At 42.3% G+C, this 21,823-nt stretch overlaps 1 protein-coding gene across 1 annotated transcript; it reads left to right on the forward strand.

The window, feature by feature from the left end:
* The first annotated feature begins 397 nt into the window (after window positions 1-397).
* Window positions 398-18,484, forward strand: wdr18 (WD repeat domain 18). The gene is made up of 10 exons (XM_067513200.1): window positions 398-658; window positions 2,277-2,387; window positions 2,465-2,598; window positions 4,072-4,213; window positions 7,915-8,058; window positions 9,497-9,561; window positions 10,216-10,340; window positions 17,546-17,709; window positions 17,836-17,904; window positions 18,241-18,484. Exons 1-10 carry the CDS (start codon window positions 449-451, stop codon window positions 18,367-18,369), a joined length of 1,293 nt encoding a protein of 430 aa, XP_067369301.1. The 5' UTR covers window positions 398-448; the 3' UTR covers window positions 18,370-18,484.
* The last annotated feature ends 3,339 nt before the right edge of the window (window positions 18,485-21,823 follow it).

Raw genomic sequence — 21,823 nt, forward strand, 5'->3', positions numbered from 1 at the left:
TTCTAATATTAAAGGTAAATATAAATTTGCCCCATCAACACTCAAAGAAAATGTGGGTAGCGCACACTGACTTACAGTAATTTTATTTCTTAAATGTATCTACATTTATTTGCGATTTATAATGTACTCACTTTCATATTTATTATTTTTCTTTATTGTTATTTTATGATTTCTTAATTATTTGTCTGCACTCAATAAAAAGGTTAAAGTAGTTGAGCAAATATGGCTTTAATAAAGACTCGTTTCATGTTTTTATTACTTTATGTCGTGCCTATATTTCCCACAATGCACCGGAAGTAATAGGTGACGCAAGGAAGCTGTGTGTCATGTTTTTATTACTTTATGTCGTGCCTATATTTCCCACAATGCACCGGACGTAGTAGGTGACGTAGGGACGCTGTCAGCCCGGTGGTTTCCCGCTTGTGCCGTGTGTTGTGAAGGAGCCAACATGGCGGCTCCTCTGGAGGTAATCGTGAGCAGCGACTCCAGCTCGCAGCTGTGGAACTGCACCGTTTTCGACCTCCACAGCGGCTCAAGTCTCCTCTCTTACCGGGGAGGGAACAGCTCGGCCCGGACACTCACTGTGCTTCGCGGGGAGTTCCTCCTGTCAGCGCAGTTCGGCAAAAACTTCATCAACGTGTGGGAGATCCAGAGGAAGGTACCGTTCGACTCACTTCACCTGGACACACCGTAACACACCTGAGTGCACCTGCTGCACGTCACTTCACCAACACAGCGTTAACTGAGGGCATAGGTGGCGGGAAAATCCCACAATCGTTTCTGAACACGCAGACGTACAATACAAAATTCCATTCAAACGTCTGTCATTTTAAACAACACGTTCGCTATCAAATACAAATACAACTTCATACAAAATGTTGGACTTGGTACCGTCCAGGTGCAGCTGCTGTAGAATCCGGCCCAACACACACCAACCGAACCTTTTGTACCAGCAGGTAAAACTGATCTGATGCTACGATGCAGCTCAGCTGGGTGCTGCCCGTCATTGTGTCTATTAGATGGATAATTAATAAGAAACCCGGCTGGAACAAGTAACTGCTGCCAAGGGGTTTGTGTTTAAAGTAAACCTTTTTTTACTCAAACGAGTAAAACATGAGTCATTAGCAAATCACTGTGTGAGTGTGTGTGTGTGTGTTCCGTTTTGTGCTTATACTGAGTTCATACTCATCCATGGACCACAGGGTCAGTGGTTCGATGCCCAGCCCTGGCTATACGTCGAAGTGTCCCTGGGCAAGACACTGAACCCCTAACAGCCCATTCAACTCCCCAGCTGTGCAGTGCTGGTCCAAGGTAGAAATTGGGGAGGGTTGCATCAGGAAGGGCATCCAGCGTAAAAACTGTGCCAAATCAACATGCGGACAATGATCTGCTGTGGAGACCCTGAACTCACGGGATAAGCTGAAAGGACACAAAAAAATACAAGGAAAGATCAATGGGATATCCGGTTTAGGTTTAGGTCAGCTTTTCTAGTATCATGATCCTGGCTCACTTCTAATCAGATTACATCACCATGGCAACAGATGCTGCAGGTTCTTTTAAGAAGATCTGATCGGAACCTGTCAACAGGCCAAACACTGACCAATCACATCACTGAAAAATAAGAGCATTAACTTATGCAGGGTCTTCAAAGGGACAAGAGAGACAAAGACCAATTAAGCAGTTAACTTGTGTTTTCTAATGGGTCGCTCTGATTTTAAAGTAATTACTATCAAAGTGAGAGAGAGTTTATCATTAATAACAAGGCTCCATATTGATGATTAGCCCTGTGACTGATTCTTTTATTCCCAAAAGAATTACTGATCATGTTATTTTACATCTTATTTCATCATTGCAGTTTATATTTAAAAAAACTATTCTATTATTCTGGTGTTATATAGGCTATTTTCTCGTGTAAATATACATTAGTCATATCGACTTTAACTCCTCTGTCCTCTGACAGCAGAAACGGATCATTTTGTGTGTCACATTTTAAGAATATTTTATTAAATATCAGACAAAACAGAGAAAACATCTTAACGTTCTCCAGTTTATTTTTCTCTTCTAGTTGTGAGCATATTGTTTACAATTTACTTAGAAGACAATAACTTTATGCGCACATTTCAACTGATCTTCCCCACAGTTGATTTGGTATTATAATTTAGAAAACCTTTTATTTGAAAGCATGCTGCTGTAACAAGAATTTGTCATAAAACTGTAAAAGAAATGTTAAGTTAATGTGAACTAATATTAAACCCTATGGAACCTGTTGTTTCCAGGATCAGCTGCAGCAGAAGATTGTGTGTCCAGGTGTGGTCACCTGTCTGACTGCTTCACCTAATGGACTCTTCCTCGTAGCTGGAGTTGCTGAATCCATTTACCTGTGGGAGGTCAGGCCCTTTATAAATCCAACGGTTTGTCTGTGATTGGTTATGGTGTTTTAATGTCTGTTCTCTAATTGGTTCAGGTGAGCACAGGTAAGCTGCTGTCTGTCCTTGGCCGTCATTATCAGGACATCACCTGTCTGAAGTTCACAGATGATAGCAGCCATTTTATTTCTGGAGGAAAAGACAACCTGGCTCTGGTGTGGAGACTGTGCAGGTAACATACACCTGAGGGTCCACTTTATCAGAAATGGTGTTGAAGGGCGACTTTACCGATTTTAACTTTCTTTCTCTGGCTTTAGTTTAGGGTGTAAATGTACATTAATGATTTTAAACATTTCTCTGACTTCCCCAAATTAAAATATTTCCTGGCTTCTAGCTAAAAGACTCCTCCAGATGACATCACCGGGAGGAGTATTTCATCATCAGGAGTTTAGATGATGTGATTGTGGTAAAGCAGGTTGACTATGATCTAAAATTTCATAGAATGAGTAAAGGTTCCTCCAAGTGATGTCATACAGAGACATTTTTCAGCTAGAAGTAGAAAGATGTTTTAATACAGGGAAGTCAAAGGGAAATTTAATGGCATTTATGTACATGTACTAGCTAAAGAAGAACCAAAAGAAACCAGGTCATCATCAGTGAAGGTGTCCTTAAAACTAAATCAAGCGTTGGCTTCAGATACTCAGGTTTTGTTCTGCTAAAAGGTTCCTCAGATCAGTGGATCCTGTAAAGGCCTCACCCTTAAACATGTGAATGAGAACATATTAAAGAGGACTTGTTAACAGAAACAGACATGTTAATGATCTGCTGCCAAATGGTCGTCTCTGTTTGTTTGGACCAGCTGACCACTTCTGCTCAAGATGTTTTAACATCACACAGATGTCATTTAGGAGTAAAGTCATTATGTTTTCAACACTATAAATACTTCAAAAGGAATTTTATCCAGAATAAAGTTTAAACCCTTTACTCTTGGCAACACATATCTGGACTCTGCAGAGGTCAGAGCCTCTGTTGCAGGACTCCTGCTTCTACTGGTCTTTGAATTGATTCAGTATGTGACTCTGGCTGATGTTTGGACTCAAGCCGCAGGATGAGTTTGGGGGCCATCAAACATCTTCTGATTCTGTCAGTGTTTGAGCCTGGTCCTCACAGATACAGCAGTTTAGGTGTTTCTCAGTGAGCAGCAGAGGATGCTGGAAGACCTGAGATGAATGTTAAACTGCAGCTAAGAAATAAAACATGTTTCAGCCGTTTGGTTGTCTGCAGAAGCTGCTCTCAGTTCTGCCTAAAGGTCTAAGCCAGCATCTGTGGAACAATCACAGATATTTATTTCAGTCATTAAGGAACTCATTCAGTTATTTACACTAAAGTTTCTGTGCACGTTCATGATTGTTTTACTGACAAAATTATCAGTAAAAAATGTGCCAGTTTTGTGTTCAGACATCTGCTTTAGTTCCAAGCAAAGGGAAATCTGACAGAGAGAGCGGGGAGGTTTTGTTGTAGGGATAATCAGAACATTTGCAGAAAGGAAACAATCTGCTTGTGGAAATGTTTATTAAAACCGTCCTATAGAAACGCACAGGTTCTCCACATAAATAAAATAGTTTTCTTTTTATTTGCATTAGTAAATTGTGGTTTTTATTTAGTTTACTCCTGACCATGATCACGGATGTTTCCTGTGTTTCAGTGTGATCCAGCTGGATTTAAACCACACCCCTGAGCCACGTCACATCCTGAGTCGTCACTCTTTGCCCATCACAGACCTGCACTGTGGCAGGATGGGAGCTCAGGCCAGGGTCGCCACCGCCTCCTTAGACCAGACTGTCAAGGTAAGACCAATGCCTGCAAAGGGACGACTGGTTGGATTATGTCACAAAAAAAACGACCACCTTTCGCTGCCTTTTTCCAGCCGCTTGTATGTTGTAGCGGTCCGTAGAGAACCGCCCTGTTTCTCCTTTTTGTAAAGATTGTAAATCTATTTTATTTTCTCCTTGTGTATTTCAAAGTGACTTTTTGTTATAAGATTTGGTTTGTTTTAAATCTGATGTGATATTTTCTTAATAAGAATTAGGTTGTTGCTTGTCACGCGAGTTGATGATCAGATGTGAAAAACACAATCTGGTGTTTGTCACTTTATTTCAGCTTATGATCAGGTGTGGTGATGTGATTTGATTTTTTACAGCTGTCTGATGTAGAACGTGATGGGGTTTTATAACAGGGTTTGGTTTGTTGTCATCTGAGCATTAAAGCTGATCCTCAGCACCAAGTTTTGTGTCCTGTGGCTGAGCATTCCTGTGTGCTGGAGAATAACAGCTGTGGTGATGTAAAGCGGAAGACAGATCGTGAAAATGGAACATCACCGTGTTACCGAACGGGAAGCAAATTAAAGCGGCACAGATTAATCCCCCCTCAGGCTCGGGTGTAATTGTCATCTTTTCTCTGTTGAGGGGCCCTGTGGGGACATGGGGATGTCGCTCTTATTAAACCTTCTTTGTAAAAACCTTTATAATAAACGCGCTGTCTGGTTTATATTAAATCATGTTATGTCGTTCCGTCTGGATCTAGGGCTCTGCAGGTTGATTCAGATCCAGATGAGATGTAGTTTCAGAGGGTTCCCACTGGCCCAACAGCAGATTATTCCCCAGCTGAAACCCTAAACCCAGCAGAAATACACAAATAGAACTCAGAATGATTGTTATTATCTATTAGTATAATAATAATATATAATTATTATTTATTTTTTATTTTTTCAAAATGATCTATGTGGGGTTTTTTTGTCTGTTTTATTTGTGTTTACTGTTAATTCCTTCATTGTGCTGTAGCCTGCAGAGAAAGTTTACAATTATGAAAAACATGGAACAGATTTGAGGCTTTGTTTTAGTTAATGATGGTGAATGAATGAATTTTTATTTCAGAGTTTATTAGCAGGAGAAAGAAACATTTGTCCCACTTGAAAAACCACAGAGGTGGGTTGAACTGTTTTCAGAAGGATCCCATAAGTGATTTCCACGAAAAATAAACTTGGCTCATATCTTCAGCTGAGCAGAGCAGCCTTTTTCTGAAATCATTAAAATTAAGTAGATTGCAGAAAAATGAAGCTGACTTGCATCATTTCTTACATGTAAAAACATTAGCTTGATCTACATAATAATCTGATGCAAAAAGTTGCTTTATTAAGTTTGTACAGTTATTACTAAGGAAATGGTCAAAGATCATTGATCACATATTTTTATATTAAAACCACCAGATGGCGATAATGCTGTGGCTGATTGGGTTATTTATTTTCTGTTTATCCTTTCCCATTTTTATTAAATTTCAACAATTTGAACAAGTATTTAGCAAATCAAAGGATAAGCAGGTGACCCATTTTAACCACTGTAGCTCAAGTTCAAATTCTCTGTTTAAAAATCTTCAGTGCTTCAGTCTAGTTCTGTCAGGACTGTAGATCCACATCAAGAAGAATCTGGGTTAGATCCTGATCTAGCTGCAGGATCTCTGATCTATCGTGTGAGTGTGTGTATGTGTGTGTGTGAAAAGTAAACTAAACTAATGGTTTTCAGGGGTTAAACCAAAGCACTTCTGTCAGAGTCTAGAAGGTCTCACGGATCTGGACCAGTCTGCTGATCATTCTAAGCTAAGTTTTGCAGCAGAGTAAACTGTTTCTTGAGGTCAAAACCTTCGTGTCTGAAGTCGTGTTGATGGATGAGCTCATTATGTAGTTGCAGCTCTGGCTGTCAGGCGGGTACAACAGGTGAGGAGGTTGTGTCCTCCCACTGATAAAGTCAGACTGAGGATGATGGATGGTCACAAGCAAACTGAGCAGCTTCTCAAGCTTGACTTTTACTCCTGAGCGTAATCCAGAAGCCGCTCGAGGTTCAGAGTCGTTCACTGCTGGAATCTAGTTGAAATAGATTTTCAGACCTTCATGACCACAGCACTGACAAAACCTCCTCTGTATAAACGGTCTAACACCTATACCAGTTGTCTGTTGTAACCCAGTGGTCAACGCTTGTGTAAAACAGATCAATTCTCAAGCAGAAGGAAGGCATTAGACTAAAAGAAGCTAGTCTGTGTCACAGTCTGAGATGAGACATCAGATGGTATCTCTGTCCCGTTATTGATTGCCTCTGTTTAGAACTTCTCTGCTCTCGTCCTAAGATTTAGTTTCAATTTCAGTAATTTCAGTAACCACCTATGCCCCCCACCCCCCCCCTCCCTCCCTCAAAGCCGCAGTAATGGCACATCAGCTCCACCGTGACATCGTAACGAATGGTGGGGACGTGTTGAACACAAGCCGAGGCATTCCCGCTGCGCACGCTTTAAATCATCAAGTTTTTAAATGGGGTCTGGAACAGAAATGCGGGCGGAGTTCTGCAGAGCCAGCAGCTCTGTTACAGCAGGAACGGAGAAAGGGTCAAAGGTCAGCTGGCACGTCTTGTCTCCAGGCCTTCTGCATTTTTGTGGAAGCAAAATAAAGATGCTGCAGGGGAACATAAACATGATGCATTGTAACTAGCAGGTGTATCACCACCCCAATGTGACCAAGGATCTGTATCACAGTATTATATACAGCTTTGTGGCTTATTCTACTGTCAGGAGTGTATGAAATACAGAAGCAATAAAATGTTAAGAGAGATTTCTCAAACATTGTAACTATGTTAGTGAGCAACTACCCAGCATGTTGTTTGGCTGTGTAATTTTATAAAGGTACAGCTACTAGCATTATAGTAGTGTATCATGGTGTATTGCCCTTTAAAACACCAGCTGTTGATTATTATCATCGTGTAGTCAAGGTGAGTAAGAAGGGTGGACCCATGTTCTGGGTTATGGTTTTTCTAGAACCAGGTAACAGGTTGGTCAGATACAGCAGACAATTAAAGGTTAATTATTGCAACTTGGCTAAATGAGTCAACATGGTAACGCAGTGAAACAAAATCGGCGTGCGTGACGTTTTGGTCAACGGGAAACACGGCTCCATATTTGTAGTCACCGCCAGGCAAACCGTGCACATCAGCTGTTTGTCAGCAGATAATGGGACCATTGATCAATGGTCCCATTATCTGTGTTACCGCAGCGACGGAAAAGATTCAACCAATTTAATGTAACTCGCCTAAATCATCACTGGTGCAGCCCGTTGGTCACCGAAGTCACGTGGTTAAACGGAGATCACCCGAGTGCAGCGAATGGGATTTAAAGGATCGTAGTGTAATTACACTTGTATCTGGAGGATCGTTTCAGTTTTTGCTGATTGTGCAAACCACACCATGACGATAAAGAAAACACTACAGTCAACCCTGTAAAAAGGTTATTTAAAAGCAGAAGCCAGGGAATGGTTACAAGAACTTTTCCTAGTCATTAAATATCCCTTGGAGTGACACAATTTACAATTTAACTGCGTAGAACAAATTGATGTTTGGACCAACAAACAATTTTACCACTGGGGTCAATGTGTCACCGCTTAACAGGCGGATTGTCATTAACAGCTGACGGCAGCCATGTTTACTTTGTCCTTTTCTGTGTTCCTGTCCAGGTGTGGGAGCTGTCTTCAGGTGAGCTCCTCCTGTCCGTCCTATTTGATGTGGAGATCATGTCTGTGACCTTTGACCCTTGCGAGTACTTCCTATTTTGTGGAGGAGGCGACGGAAACATTTTCCAGGTGGCTCTTTGCAGTCAGGTGAGTCTGCATCATTACATAACATCTCTAACATCCAACATCCTCCATCCCAATGTCCTCCAACCTCCGTCCAGCATCTAACATCCTCCACAGTCAATGCAAACTATTCTTTGCATCAACAAAGTTTTTATTTATGAGCTTTGGGATAAAAAATGTTGTTGCGCTTCATGTAGACATTTGTTAGTGTATTCTGATATTTCTTGTAGACGCCAAGGTGTCTGACTTTGAATAGGTGGTAGACGAATGTGAAAAGATGACGTCAACAGTTGTGGTGAACATGCAGAGAAGGATATTATGTTTTTAAGGTTGGAAGACACATGCACAAGTGTCACCCTCACAGCTCTCTGTCGTTCACTTGTTTCGCCCTGTTACCTACGACAGTGTCCCCAGTTGCCATAGCAATCACCCAGCAGTGGAGTTCTGTTGGTTCAGCTCATGGTAACCTCATTGGTCGTGGCCCATGTAACATACAAGTCAGTTTTTCCACAGTGCTCTGGGTCCCCGGTCCAACACATAATGCTGCCCATGCCGCCAACCACATGTCCCTCCTCCTGTCCCCTAACAGCTATATGTTTAGATTTACATTTAGTCCTTTTAGCAGACGCTTTTACCAAAAGCGACTTACACGTGAGGTACAAGGCGGCACAAATGTAAGTCAAGGAGTCAAAGTCGTATCAGAAACGTGTTTACAGTTCACGAGATGCAAGTGCAAGAAAGAACAGAAAGGGGGGGGGGTTTATTTTTACATATTTTTACTGACTTTGAACAAATTGGACCAAGACCCCTTGTTCTGGACCTGTTGTTGGCCGTGAACCTGCTTCACCTGAAGAGGTAATTTCTCCTTAATATCTGTGTAAAGGAGAGACGGGGAGAGGGGCTGTGAACATGTTTTGCTGAGACTGCGCCACATTGACTGGAGGGGGGTGTTTACAACACGAGCCAGTTGTCCTGGTTCAGGTTCAATACATTAATATTTAGGACTCTGCAAGAACCACTACATTGAACAGGTGTTTGGATGAAGGGGGGGGGGGGGAGGCCATGATCGTTTTATTAGTGACATAGAATAACCAGTTATGTGTTATTGATATTATGGTTAATAATATAAGAATCCACTTTTGCGGCGGATCTTAGAGTTTGTCTCCCGAAGGTGCAGTATAAGCTTCTCAGAGTCTGAGGCAGGAAATTGGTGAAATATTTGTATTAAACGGGCAAAGTAAAAGGCCACAGTTTGCCCAGTTAGTGAATCCAGTAAAGTCTGACTTATACTGGGTCGGTGTACGGATGGACAGGAGGAAAGTATTGTCTTCATGTGAACATTAATCTCAGTGTCTCAAGTGCTTCAAGAATCGTTGCAAGTGTTCAGAGAAGTGTTAATGAGCTAATCTGCTGTTTGTCTCCTATGCTGTCAATTAAGTTTGACTGTTTGTCTCCTCTGCAGACTTTGAGCCGGGACAGAGCCTTCCATTCCGACACTGACGGAAACCACGTCTTTAAAGGTCACAGGTGAGACTGCCGATATAACAGAGGAGACTTTAAAAGGTTTAGACCTTATCTGTTGGTGAAGACATTGAAACCAGGACACGAGGAAACTGATGATAACCAGGATGTTTGTGATTACAGGATTTAGTAAAGTGCCCAGTAAGTGTACCTAATGTAAACCTATTCAACTGCTCATTAAAGTAGGAAGGTCAGAGGATAAGGGCCCAACTGGTTTTAGCTGATTTAAAAAAAATAAAATAAAAAATAACTGTAACGCAGAAGAGCATTCATGAACACACAACACGTTGAACCTTGAAGAGCCACAGCGGCAGAACACCACACCAGGTGCTACTCCTATAAGCTAAGGACAGAAAAATGAAGCTACAATTCCCAAGGGCTCATCAAAATTGGAATTAGAATTTTCAAAATATGTTTCCTGATGGCGTAAGTCTCAATTTCTGCTGTGACATTTGGATGGTAGGGTCGGGGTTTGGCGAAAACAACTTGTAAACATGAATCCATCCTGCCTCTTAGGCCTAATACAGGCTGCTGCTGTAATAGTGTGTTCATTTTAATGAGGGTTCAATCAGGATTCTGTTTAGGTTCTATCAGTTTTCTGTCATTTCACTGAGACCTTGTGAGGGTGAATCTGATCTGAACTGTCCCTCCCTCCCTCAGGAACCTGGTGACATGTCTCTCTGTATCGATGGATGGGACCCTGCTGCTCTCGGGGTCACATGACGAAAGTGTCCGAGTCTGGGACATCAACAGTAAACAGAGCATACGCTGCCTTGCACACAAAGGTAAACACCCCCCTTTGGGTTCGATTAAGCACAGATGGATTTGGGTTTTCTTGTCCTTGTTCAGCATCTGAATGCTGAACACCCCCCTCCTCAGAGTAAATGCACTTAACCTGAGCTCTGATTGGCTGAAATGAACCTGCTGATCACAAAGTTGTCAACTCACTAGTCACTGATGCTTCACCTTTGATTTACTGCGTCTATAGCCCATAGGGTCAGTGCACACCAGTAAGGCTGATCTGGATCAGATCTGTTAGATCAGGGTCTTTGAGCTGAGCTGAACTGAACTCAGTATTTTCAATGCTCCCGGGTCCTTGGTCTCAGATGGATTTGGCTAATTAATGAATCTTCTGACCCTGCAGCGGCTTTTAGCTTTGTCTCATTAATAATAAATTTTGCTGCTGCAGCATCTGACAGGGACATGAAGAAGAAACTCTTCTCTGTGATCTTCACTGACACTGTAATTAACCAAATCCTCTCACTTCAAATGGCGCCAGGAGACTATGATCCATCCTCTGTCCGGACCAACCCGTTCTCCTCCTGACGAACTCCTCTGTGACTCCTTCAAATACTACCATATAATACTTTTAAATACTACCTGACACTACCTCCAAATACTACCAGATAATACTTTTAAATACTACCTGACACTACCTCCAAATACTACCAGATAATACTTTTAAATACTACCTGACACTGCATCAGAACTTGAGGGGCTGTAAATGAATTAAAACCAATTTATGTTTGAGGATCAAACACCAGCACATTCATCAATGTCTCCACAGATATAAACGCACCCATCATCTGCTCTGCTTTCTCACACAGCATGGTCTTCATCGGGGGCTCGGTTTATCGCTGAGAATTCATATTCACACTTTGGATCCTTGTTCACAGTTTGATGAAAGTGTAGTCGAATATGTTTGTGTTGCAATGCAGACCAAAATGTCCAATTATTAAGCTTTACGTCTCTCACTGATGCACAATAATCTCTGTGTGTCAGCATGAAGAAGCAAGAGGGCAACAAACTGAAGTGAAGATTTGAACATGCTGTTCATCATGTTGATGTCTCAGATACTAATAAGCCACATAAACTGGTGTCCATAACAGATTTAGTTTGTGTAGCTCAGTTGGTAAAGCAGTCATCCAGGGTCAGTGGTTCGAACCCAGTTGCTTCCGGCTACACTTTCAAGTGTCCTTTGGCAAGACACTCAAACCCAAGTTGCTCCTAGTAAGTCAGACAACTTTGCTAGGCAGCTTCCATCATTGGTGTGTGTGAATGAGAAATAACATCATTAAGCAATTTGGAAAAAAGCGGCATATAAGCAGACCACTCCCCATTTACCATTTTCCCCTTTCAGAGGTTCTTTATAATAAACCCTGCGTAACCTGATTCTGCAGCTGTAAACCGATATCATCTCAGGTTCAGGCGGAGTTCATGACAGTAAGCAGCAAAGTGAAAAAAACGAAGGATGTGGTTCACTTTTTCAGTTGCGTCTCATTGAGGCATTGACTCTCTCAACATGTCAAATCTCGGTCTGTTATTAACAAATATCCGTCTGACAGCAGAACGTCTCCGCTTCAGGCAGCGGAGCGAGACCTCTTCACACACTTGACACCATCTCTGACACTATCAGAACTGCTCCTCATCTTATAGGACTCATTATCCCGTGAAACTGGCAGAGATGCCAACAACTCACAAGGAACTTGAACGCACCACACTGCAATACAGGGGATAGCGCTGAGGACACAGAGACACCTGATTGACAGCACTACATTTAAAAAGTACTGACCACATCTAAACAAAACCAGTTCTCACACCTGCAGAACCAGACAGAGATCACTTGGCCAAAATATGATTTTCAGTTCTGTAACAAAAAAATAGAAAAAATGATCAGACATTTACCAAGAAGCTAAGGTTTGTTAGTCGCTGTGAGCCTTCAGGTAAGTTCTCCAGGTGAGTGAGTCTTGTGTACCCAGCATGTGGCTGCTGGTCCAAAGAATCTGAGGATCTGCAGTGTGCTGGCAGCTCGTCAGCCCTGATCACTTGCTGGGATTAATGTCCCCGCTTTGAGCCAGGTTTGGACCATTAGAGTAATTTGAAGAGCTGAAGCCAAGTGGCCGATCAATATTTGTAATTGAGTGTGGGATAATGATCCAGTTTCTATCACCACAACCAGGGAGAAGCATCCAGAGAACGTGCCGCCTTCTGGTTTTCCCTCAAGTTTTATTTGATATACAACAGCGCGGATGACGTGAGGAAACGTTTTCACTATGTGGTAAAAGCCAACGGGGACACAGTGTAAAGAAGAAAACAGTGTTTGTCTTCAAATCCACCCTCAGGACTTTGCTTTGAGAAAACGAACCAGCAAACTATGAGCTGATCAGGTTTTACTAAAATCTATGTGAGGAGGAAAAACTATATGTGTACATTCAGGACAAAGACCTGAACCACAACCTGAAACTTGTCCAGTTTGTGAATGGTCTGCTTATATAGTGTTTTTATCCAAAACACACATACACACACACACACACACACACACACACACACACACCAATGACAGCAGCTGCCATGCAAAGTACTCCTCTGTCCCACAGGGAACATTGTGGGGTTTAGTGTCTTGCCCAAGGACACTTAAACATGTTGCCAGAAGTGGAATTTGAACCATTGACCTTGAGCTTCATGGATGAGTGCGCTAACAAGCTACAGCTGAAATGTTTTTGTTTAAAGGGACAGAAAGTGGCAGTGTTGAAGCCGTTAAGACTGTGGAACCAGTATAACTGTGGGAACAATTTCACTGCAGGACCAGTATGAATGACCACTACAAGTCCGTACGTCTCTGGTTTCTGTCCTCGTCTCCCAGTCTGTGAATTATTCATCATGTGTCATCACGGCGACCGCAGAAGCGCTTCATTGACCCCTTGTGGTAGACAGGTGCCGTCCTCAGCCTTAAGCTCCATCCATCCTTGTCTCTTCACATTTACAGAGACTGTTAATGAGGCAGCTTGTCCAGGGTCAGAGTCCTGCTGAAGGATATGTCAAGTAAATGGATTAAAACCATCAGAGCTGTAGTTTAATGAACATTCAGTGTTGGATGTAAATTCTCCAACAGTTTATGACCCGTTTCACCAGTCAGACAATAAAGAGTTTGACGTTTGAGAAGTTTCCGAAACGTCCACCAGGGTTTTGATGAAACTGTCATGTCTCTTTGTCTGTTTACATTGCTTTAGTGACCAGGATTCTGTATACACTGTAATCTGATTACCTGGCTCACTGATTTTATCTGAATGGTGACAAGAACACTCCTTGACTTTTCTTTATTAGTTTGTGTCTCTGTGGGGAGCAGGGGGGGGGAGACGGAGGTAGAGGGACACCTGCATTACACAGCATCATCATGCGTAATAAAAAGACTTGTGCAGCCACTTTGTGATTGTTTCAGTTGCACTCAGATTACAAAACAAGGAAACGTTGTTCAGCTTTCATTCAGGCTTTAACTCTGCTGCTTTCCCTGTCTGCAGACGTTTGTCCTGCACATGTTGTAGAAATCAGATTAGAAACCTGGTTAAACATGCACTTGCCAGAGAGATCAGCATCTTTGAGAAGTAAAACCTTAGCAGACATGATGTTTAGAGTCAAGCAATAAATGTGAAAACATTTAGAGATGCGGTTGAGATATGGTGAAAGGATCCTGTAGCATCATTAATGCAGGTGGGAGGTTTCACTACACTGTGAGAAAACGTGATGAGAACATGAGAAATCGTGTGTGTGTGTGTGGAACCTGAGATGATCTCAGTGATGATTCAGACTCTGCTCACTCTGGCTTCTATTCAACACAGCGACACAGTGTTTGTGTAAAGGCAGAGACAGCACAAGGCCACAGATCATCTTTTAAGCTGATGGCCAAATAAAAGATGTGTAAAACACAAAATGAAGTTCCCAGGTGAGGGTGAGGTGGCTTCATAAAGCTGTGTTTACATGCAGTAAACAGCTGACAGTCTTCTCAGGAAAGCTGTCATGTAAATGGTAGAAATGAAAAAAAATGAAATCGGGGTAGTTTCTGCCAGAGAACGCAGATTTCTCTGCCATGAATGCACATAACCAGGTTTCCAATCAGATTTCTGTAATGTGCAGAACAAAAGGCTGGAGACAGGGCAGCCATACATGTCTCCCCCTCTTCCCTGACTACCTGTGAGAGCTGATGTAAATGAGCTCATTACTTGGGTCCATGTAAACGCAGCATTTGAGAAGAAATTTAAAAAATGTAGGTCTGTACAGAGAATCAAGCGGTTTATGCATAAGGCCCAAGTTCCTGTTTACATCACAGAGTTTTCATGGACTTTAATCACCAGGTTAACGTTGTTTTTTCCCCCCCTCACCTGTCTCTCTCTTTCTCTGCCTCTGTCTCTCTACCTGTGGGGTCACCTGACGGTCATCTTTTTGTTATTTTCTCTCTGCTCGCCGTCTCCCAGGAGTTTTTGCAGCTCGATGGAAAATAAAGATCAACTAAAAGCTGCAGATGTGGTTTCTCTGAGCAAGGCAGTATCAGAGCGGAGGGTTGGATTCCTGAGCTTGGCGTTAATATTCCAGTCGTGTGGAGTCGGTAAAGAGCATCTGTGATGTTTCGTGGATCTTTATATTCACTGAATGTATCCAGTTCATCACTGAGCTCCACATTAAAAGTGAAACAGATAAGATCATCACATCTGGCCTCAGTGTTTTAGTTTGAGCTCAGCCAAACTTTCTCTGCAACAACACCTGAGCAGAGCTTAGCGGTCTGCTCTGTCGGCCATGTTAACACTAATCCGACCTGTTTGCATCTGTATGGAAATGAGCAGCCTCCTGTTTCAATTATCATACAACGCTCGCTCGCTCACTCCTCCCTCAGACGTGCTCCCGTTCCCCAGTGGTTTGTTGTCCACTGCCTCTTTAATTGATGCTTGAGGTAATCGGAGGGAAATTAATTTGAAAATTCCCCAGACAGGAAATTGCAGTGACAGTGGGCTGAGGAACTCTGCTGCACCAGAGGTGTAAAAAGCAGAGAAACCTGGGATTGAAGGTTGTGTCTGTGTGAGCGGCAGTAAATCGACTCCCACGAGTTGTTTCCTGGCTGCGATTTGCAGCTTTTGTCGGCGTGAAATAAGTCTGGCGGAGCTTCACCTAGTCAGCTTGCGCTGATTCCCTGATTGAAGAAGAAGCTCCATCTTTGTGGCTCCTTCTGATAAACTGCAGAGTTTTTCCAGATTAAAGTTCATGTATTTGCTTTGAACAGGTCACTGCAGATTGATCTTAACAGCTGAATGAAAGCTGCTGAAGCTGAAATTGGCTAACAGGGGAAAGGTTTCATGTCCTTTTGAACACAAACCTTTGTGAGCCAACAAGTCAGATAAAGATGGATCGATGCGTATTGATGAAGTGTTAACAGAGCTGTATAATGACGGTTTGTCGTCCCTGATTATTCTTGAATTGATTTTGGGAGAGAAATCATGAGTCTGACATCAGAGTCACAGACTCGGGGATTAAAGTGGAGTTGGTTTAGTCGGACGCTGAAAGAAAAGGAGCAAAAATGATTTGAACACTGTAACTTTTTGATCAAAAATGAGACATGTCGCTCCATTTTGGACCATCAGGGAAGTTTGATTGTGCTGCTGGTAGCCCTGCCTGCAGGGCATTGCAGTAGATGAGATAAGATATTACTAGTGCTTGCTCAAGGAGTTGGGCTGCATATTTAAGTGGGGTCTGATGCTGTGTTATATGGAAGGTCTGGCTGTGAAGACTAGAACTTCTGTCTTGGAGAGACTTTTTCTGGTCCAAGCAGATATCAGAGACAGTCAGAACTGATGAGTGGAGTTTTGCTTCTCCTGATCCTCAGCAGGAACCCTCACTGTCTGCTGAAGGGTCCATGGAGGAACGTTAAGTTCTTTAATAGCAGTGAACCGGTTCTGTAGAGAAGAAAAATAAATTACCCACCATGACAAATTGTTAGGAAACTTGGTTGAACTGGGGAAAAAAAACAAAAAAAAAAACACTTGGCCATCATATGTCAGACAGGTGTCACGTTCAGACATTGTGAGTTCAGTAAAAACCTCTGGCCCCTCTCACGTTGACAGAACTTGTGAAGAAACTTCCTGAAGAGAAGATGAGGTCAGACTGAGGCAGTCACTTTGCAGCTGTTTTAAATTTTTTACTGAGACAGTAGCAGTTTAATATTTTACACTAAAATCCATTAACGGAACACAGCTGACCTAATGAAGTCCAGTTTATGGTTCTGTGGTACTTGGGTTCTTCAGAGAACCAGTTAATGCGCTGTTTATATCATGGGTTTGGGTTTGTTTCTTTGTTTTATTTTTGTTTGACAGATAAAACTTCTTCAACTAAACCCGTCGGGCAGATCTCTGAGAACTAATTAATACTTATGATTCATGTGTTATTGTATTGTGTTACTCTCAGGTCAGTTAATAAACTTAAAAATAAGAATAATTTGCTGATGGCTGTGAGAGCAGAAGTTTAAACAACAGAAAAAAACTATGAAGTTAATCAAAGTTGTTATTCGTTAAGGGTTTTGTTGGTTTATTTAGTTTAAAATCAGGTCCTGCAGCTTCTCTCCTGTCATAAGGAAGATATTTGTTTTTTAGTCGTCCTCTCGTTTCACTGTTTGAAACAGAAGCTGTCTATGTTATTGAACGAATCATCCGTCCATAGCTGAAGACTGTCCTGAGTTTTTAGGACGTAGAAAGGAACACGTAGAGAAGCTGCAGGTTCATGAAAGTTTCATCAAATGTCACAGTCGACTGAGAGCTTTAATATTTAAAGCTGTCGAGGAAAAAGAAACGAAGGTTTAAGTGACAGAAGTTTCAGCAAGTGCTGTCAAATAAATAAAGTTAATCAAACCACCACCGTCTGTCATGAACTAGTTTCTATACCTCATATTCCTGTTCTGATTTTAATGTTGAAAATTACCTGTTCAGAATTATTACGATCATTTCATTACCCGTTTATGACATAATGTCATAACAGTTATGTTCCGAGATTTTCCACTAAGAGAATGTTGCTCTGAGTTGCAGTGTATTCCTGAATTTCTACTCTGAGGTGCAGTTATCCACATTCAGGTGATGCCACAGGTGGGCTGACAGCTGATTGGCCAGCTGAGGCAGATGAAGCAGAAGTTATCCCCACCTGCCCTCTGACATCACTTCTTGTTGTCTATGTTCAGGTCCTGTGACGAATGCTGTCATTGTGCCAGCTCCGGCCCACATGTTCCTCCCTGACAGTCGACCTGCCGTCGCTCTGCCGCGCTTCAGCCGACACCTGCATGGCTCAGAGGGAGACGGGGGGGAGTCAGGGGAGGTGTGTGTCCGCCTGGGTCTCTGCACACAGGTGAGCCACAGGAGAAGCCACGCCCCTCGCTCTAACACAGCTGATTATTTTCTTTTATGTTCAGTTAATTCTTTTTGCTTTTATTTTTAAAGATGCACAGAGGAACTTTATTTTGAAATGTTTCAGGAAGAGGCGGAGACATACCTGCAGAAAGCTGATAGGCTGAATTCTTTGATGAACGCTGTGACTGACAAGGTGAGAGGGGTGGGGCTTAAACGTGACGGTGTCTTTCAGCTCAGTTAGTGTCTTAAACCAGTTTTTAATCTGCTGCTGGTGTCCCTAATAAAATGACCATTTGTCACAGATGTGACATTTAACATTCAATCTGGTCATGTAACATGTAAGTTAATAAACACAGTGCATTATAGTAAGATTCCTCTTTGAATCAAGGCCCAAAATATTGTTTTTTAATCTAACCAGTAGAAAAAATTGTAGCTGACCAACAGTCTGGGACCAGTTTAACCAGTGGGAGTTTTTACCTGTGACATAATTATTAATGATATGTTTTGTGTGTGTGTGTGTGTGTGTCAGTCTGTGTTCGGTGATGGTGAAAATACGAAGGTTCGAGTTGCAGAGTTGGAGGAAGAAGTTCAGACTCTGAAGAAAATCAACAAAGATCTTTACGATTTTTCCAGTCAGCTGCTCACCAAGCCCACATAGACACATACAGGAAATACACACACACAGACACACATTAACGCACATACATACAGACGTACACACCTTGTAATGAATTGTGATTTTACAAAATAAAAGTCTGTTGTTTTTTTTGTAACTTCCTGTGTGTGTAGATGCTAACAGTTCACTATGACCATCACTAAGCAGTTACTGCCTTCGTCTAAGGGTCGTGATACACCGGGCTGGTTCTGGACGGTCTGCGTCTTTTCGGCTGTCGGTGGTTCAGCTTGTCGATTCGGTGCCCAGGAAGGGACCGCGATGTCAACACTGGTACCAGTTGTCACTTGTTCTCGAAAACATTAGAAGTAGTTATACTCCATCTGTGATGAGCGAGAGAGAGAAAATGCTTTGGTACAGTCCCAGGTACCTCTTTGTGTCACATGGATGCAGAAGGTGCAGCGCTACCTGCTCTGATCGGATCTCATTCTTACAGCGGGTTCTAGAGCCACTCGTTGGGCTGCGTTGCCTTCACCTGGGCCAACGCAGCAGTCGGTCGTTGTCGGCACTGGATCTGTGACGTCGGCTTGGTGTGTCACTTAAAACCAGTCATTAATAACTTCACCTAGTACGAACTAGCACCTGCTATAACCCAGATTAACGAAAGGTTAAAGGTTTGGATGTGGAGAATCCAGGTGAGCTCACTATAATTAGTAGTTTAGCTGGTTAAACCAATTAAAGCAAAAACTGCTTAAGTGAAGGAATTTTATGTTTTATTGTTGAAGCGGTTGAAGTAATGTTTTAAAATAAATCATTCTTTGAGTGATCTTAAAGTGATATTAATAATCTGTCCTGTAAAAATCATTTTTGTCAATGTTGCTCGTCTCTTCATTTTTAAAGGAACCTTCCACGTTCTGCTGATGTGAAGGTCAAACTGAACCTTAGTGATTATGATGATTATTTAAAAATTTGACATTTTATATATTTTTTTTACTTTTCACTGTTTCAAATGTCACATTTACATAGTTTCAAACCTCAGTTATTTTATTTTTATGGATTTCATTACCCGATGCTATGATTATTATTAGTTAGTGAGGACTCGGCAGGGTCAGGTCTAGGTCCTCACTGTTCACAGGCCTGATCCTGAATCCACGTCTGTGAACATGAAACTCTGGGGTCAAGGTGTTTTATTCATCTGTGATTTGTCCCCACACTTTTTGACCTTTTAAGCTATGACCTGAGCATATATGCTGAGTCTGACAGGATCACGGAGTTTAACTAGAATCCAACAAAAAGAGGCAAAAGTCCTCAACAGATATTGAAAACAACATAAATCATGTTTTTATTTTCCCGGGTTTTGACATTTGACTTTAATCCACAGTCTTTAATATTTCTAATGTGTTTCGCCCCCAACGGCTACAAGTCTGATGACAGGTTTATTATTTATAGCTGCACATCTGTGCTCTTTTTGCCGTGGACACCTGTCAGTGAGCAGCTCAGACTGATTATTAATGAAGCCACTGCTGTTTCAGGTTTGATGTGAAGGATCAGCCGAGCTGGAACAAACAGGCTGGGGTTTCTGGATAGGTCAACAGCTGATGTCTTCCCAATCACTGCTTTGTGCTTTGAATCTGAAATGAATTTAATTTATTTATTTTATTTTTTTTGGTCTCTGCTGTTTCTGATCATCTCTTTTTACACTCAACCAGTTACAGACTGTTTTCCAGTTCTCTTCATAAATACAGTTTTGGTTTGGATGCGTGTCGCGAGAGGAAAGGAAACCTGAGGAGAGACTCATTGTGAGGTGAAGATGGATGCTGAGAACTAGAGGAGACTTTTGCGTCCAGCAGCAGGAGACACTGAGGGGTTTCACACTTGTGCGTGTGTGTAGTGAACATGTTCTATTATTGAAAAACCTGTTGGAGACTCAAAGACCTGCTCTTCTGTCTGCTGCACTGGGTCTCTGTCTCACTGTGTGCCTGTGTCATATCAGCTCTCTCTATGCTGCAGCAGAAATCAGGTTATCAGTGTCCTCCAGGCTGTTTGTCTCCTGTGGAGGACGCAGAGATTCAGCCGTTTCATTTTCAAACAGTAAGACAATTACACTGATTTCACAGAAACCGACCAATAAAAACCTTTAATCAGCGTTTACCCCTGGACACGTTAACAGTTTCGTCAGCTTCAGCCACAGGCTTTTATTCTGAAAATTGGTCTTTTGAATAGTGCTTTAATCCAAAGCCAATGAGCAGCTGTCGTGCAAGGTGCTGGACTGACCCACCAGTATCAACATGGGGTTCAGTGTCTTGCCCAAGGAGGCCTCAACATGTAACCAGGAGAACCAGAATTCAAACGACTGAGCATCATCGTGGATGACTGCTCTACCAGCTGAGCTCAATCAGTCACAGCCCTCAAAAAATGGCATCGAAAATTAACAAAAATAAAAATTACCATCTTAATTTGAAAGACCGCTAAGGTTTGAAGATGAGTTCAGATCCAGATGGACTCTGATGAATGAATATCCCAGGGCCCCTGTAAACCCAGTTTAGGTCTGTTTGTGTGGGGTTTGAGCTAAAGAGACATCTCAGCTGTTCACCTGAACTTCAACCACCAGCAGACGGAATCCAGTCAGGGTGTATTTTTTACTCTCGTCTTAATCAGTGGACCAGTTTTTAAACTTGATCCATTTTCCCTTTGGGTTGGTTTCTAGCAACTCTGAATGCATCAGGAGAAGACAAATGAGAAGATTCCCCTCATTGGTTAAAACTGGTTCTTAATCACCCTGCTCTGCTTGTGTTCCCACTGTCCCTGTCCTACCAACTGTTGATTATGTGCATTAGGTGTTCAGTCAAACAGAAGCCTGAAGACCTCAATTTACTTTTGTTTCCCCCCTCTCCACTCCCAGCTCCTCATTGACTGAAACCACCTGATCCAGGTAGTAAGACAAAAAGAAAATCACTGCATCACATGTTGGGATGAGGAAGAGGTGGTAACCAGCTGCTAAATCATGAAGTTTGGACCAGACCTTTTTTTTTTGTCCTTTCAGCTTATTCCTTAAGTTCAGGGTTGCCACATCGGATCATGTTGATTTGGCACAGTTTTTAAACTGAATGTCATTCCTGACGTAACCCTCCCCAATTTCTGCCGGGCTTGGGACTGGTCTTTGGGGATGGGGATGGGCTGTTTGGGTTCAGGGTCTTGCCCAGGGATACTTCGACATGTGGTTGGGAACTGCGGGGTGCGAACCTCCACCCTTTGGTCGCTGGGCAGCCACTCCACCAGCTGAGTCGCCCCAAAGTGGACCAGAGGGAGGTGGGGTTAATACCCAACCACATCCAAACAGCTTTAGAGTTTAATTTGGACCAAACAAACGCAAACAAACTGCACAGTTCGGTTCAACTGGACTAAATAAGGTAGGTTTGAAAATGTCCTGATTCTGTCCTTCTGGTCCCAAGTTGTGCTGATGATCTAAATCCTGCAGGTCTCACCAAGTCCAGGGTTC

The sequence above is a fragment of the Channa argus genome, chromosome 8 (genome assembly GCF_033026475.1).
Source record: "Channa argus isolate prfri chromosome 8, Channa argus male v1.0, whole genome shotgun sequence".
Taxonomy (NCBI): domain Eukaryota; kingdom Metazoa; phylum Chordata; class Actinopteri; order Anabantiformes; family Channidae; genus Channa; species Channa argus.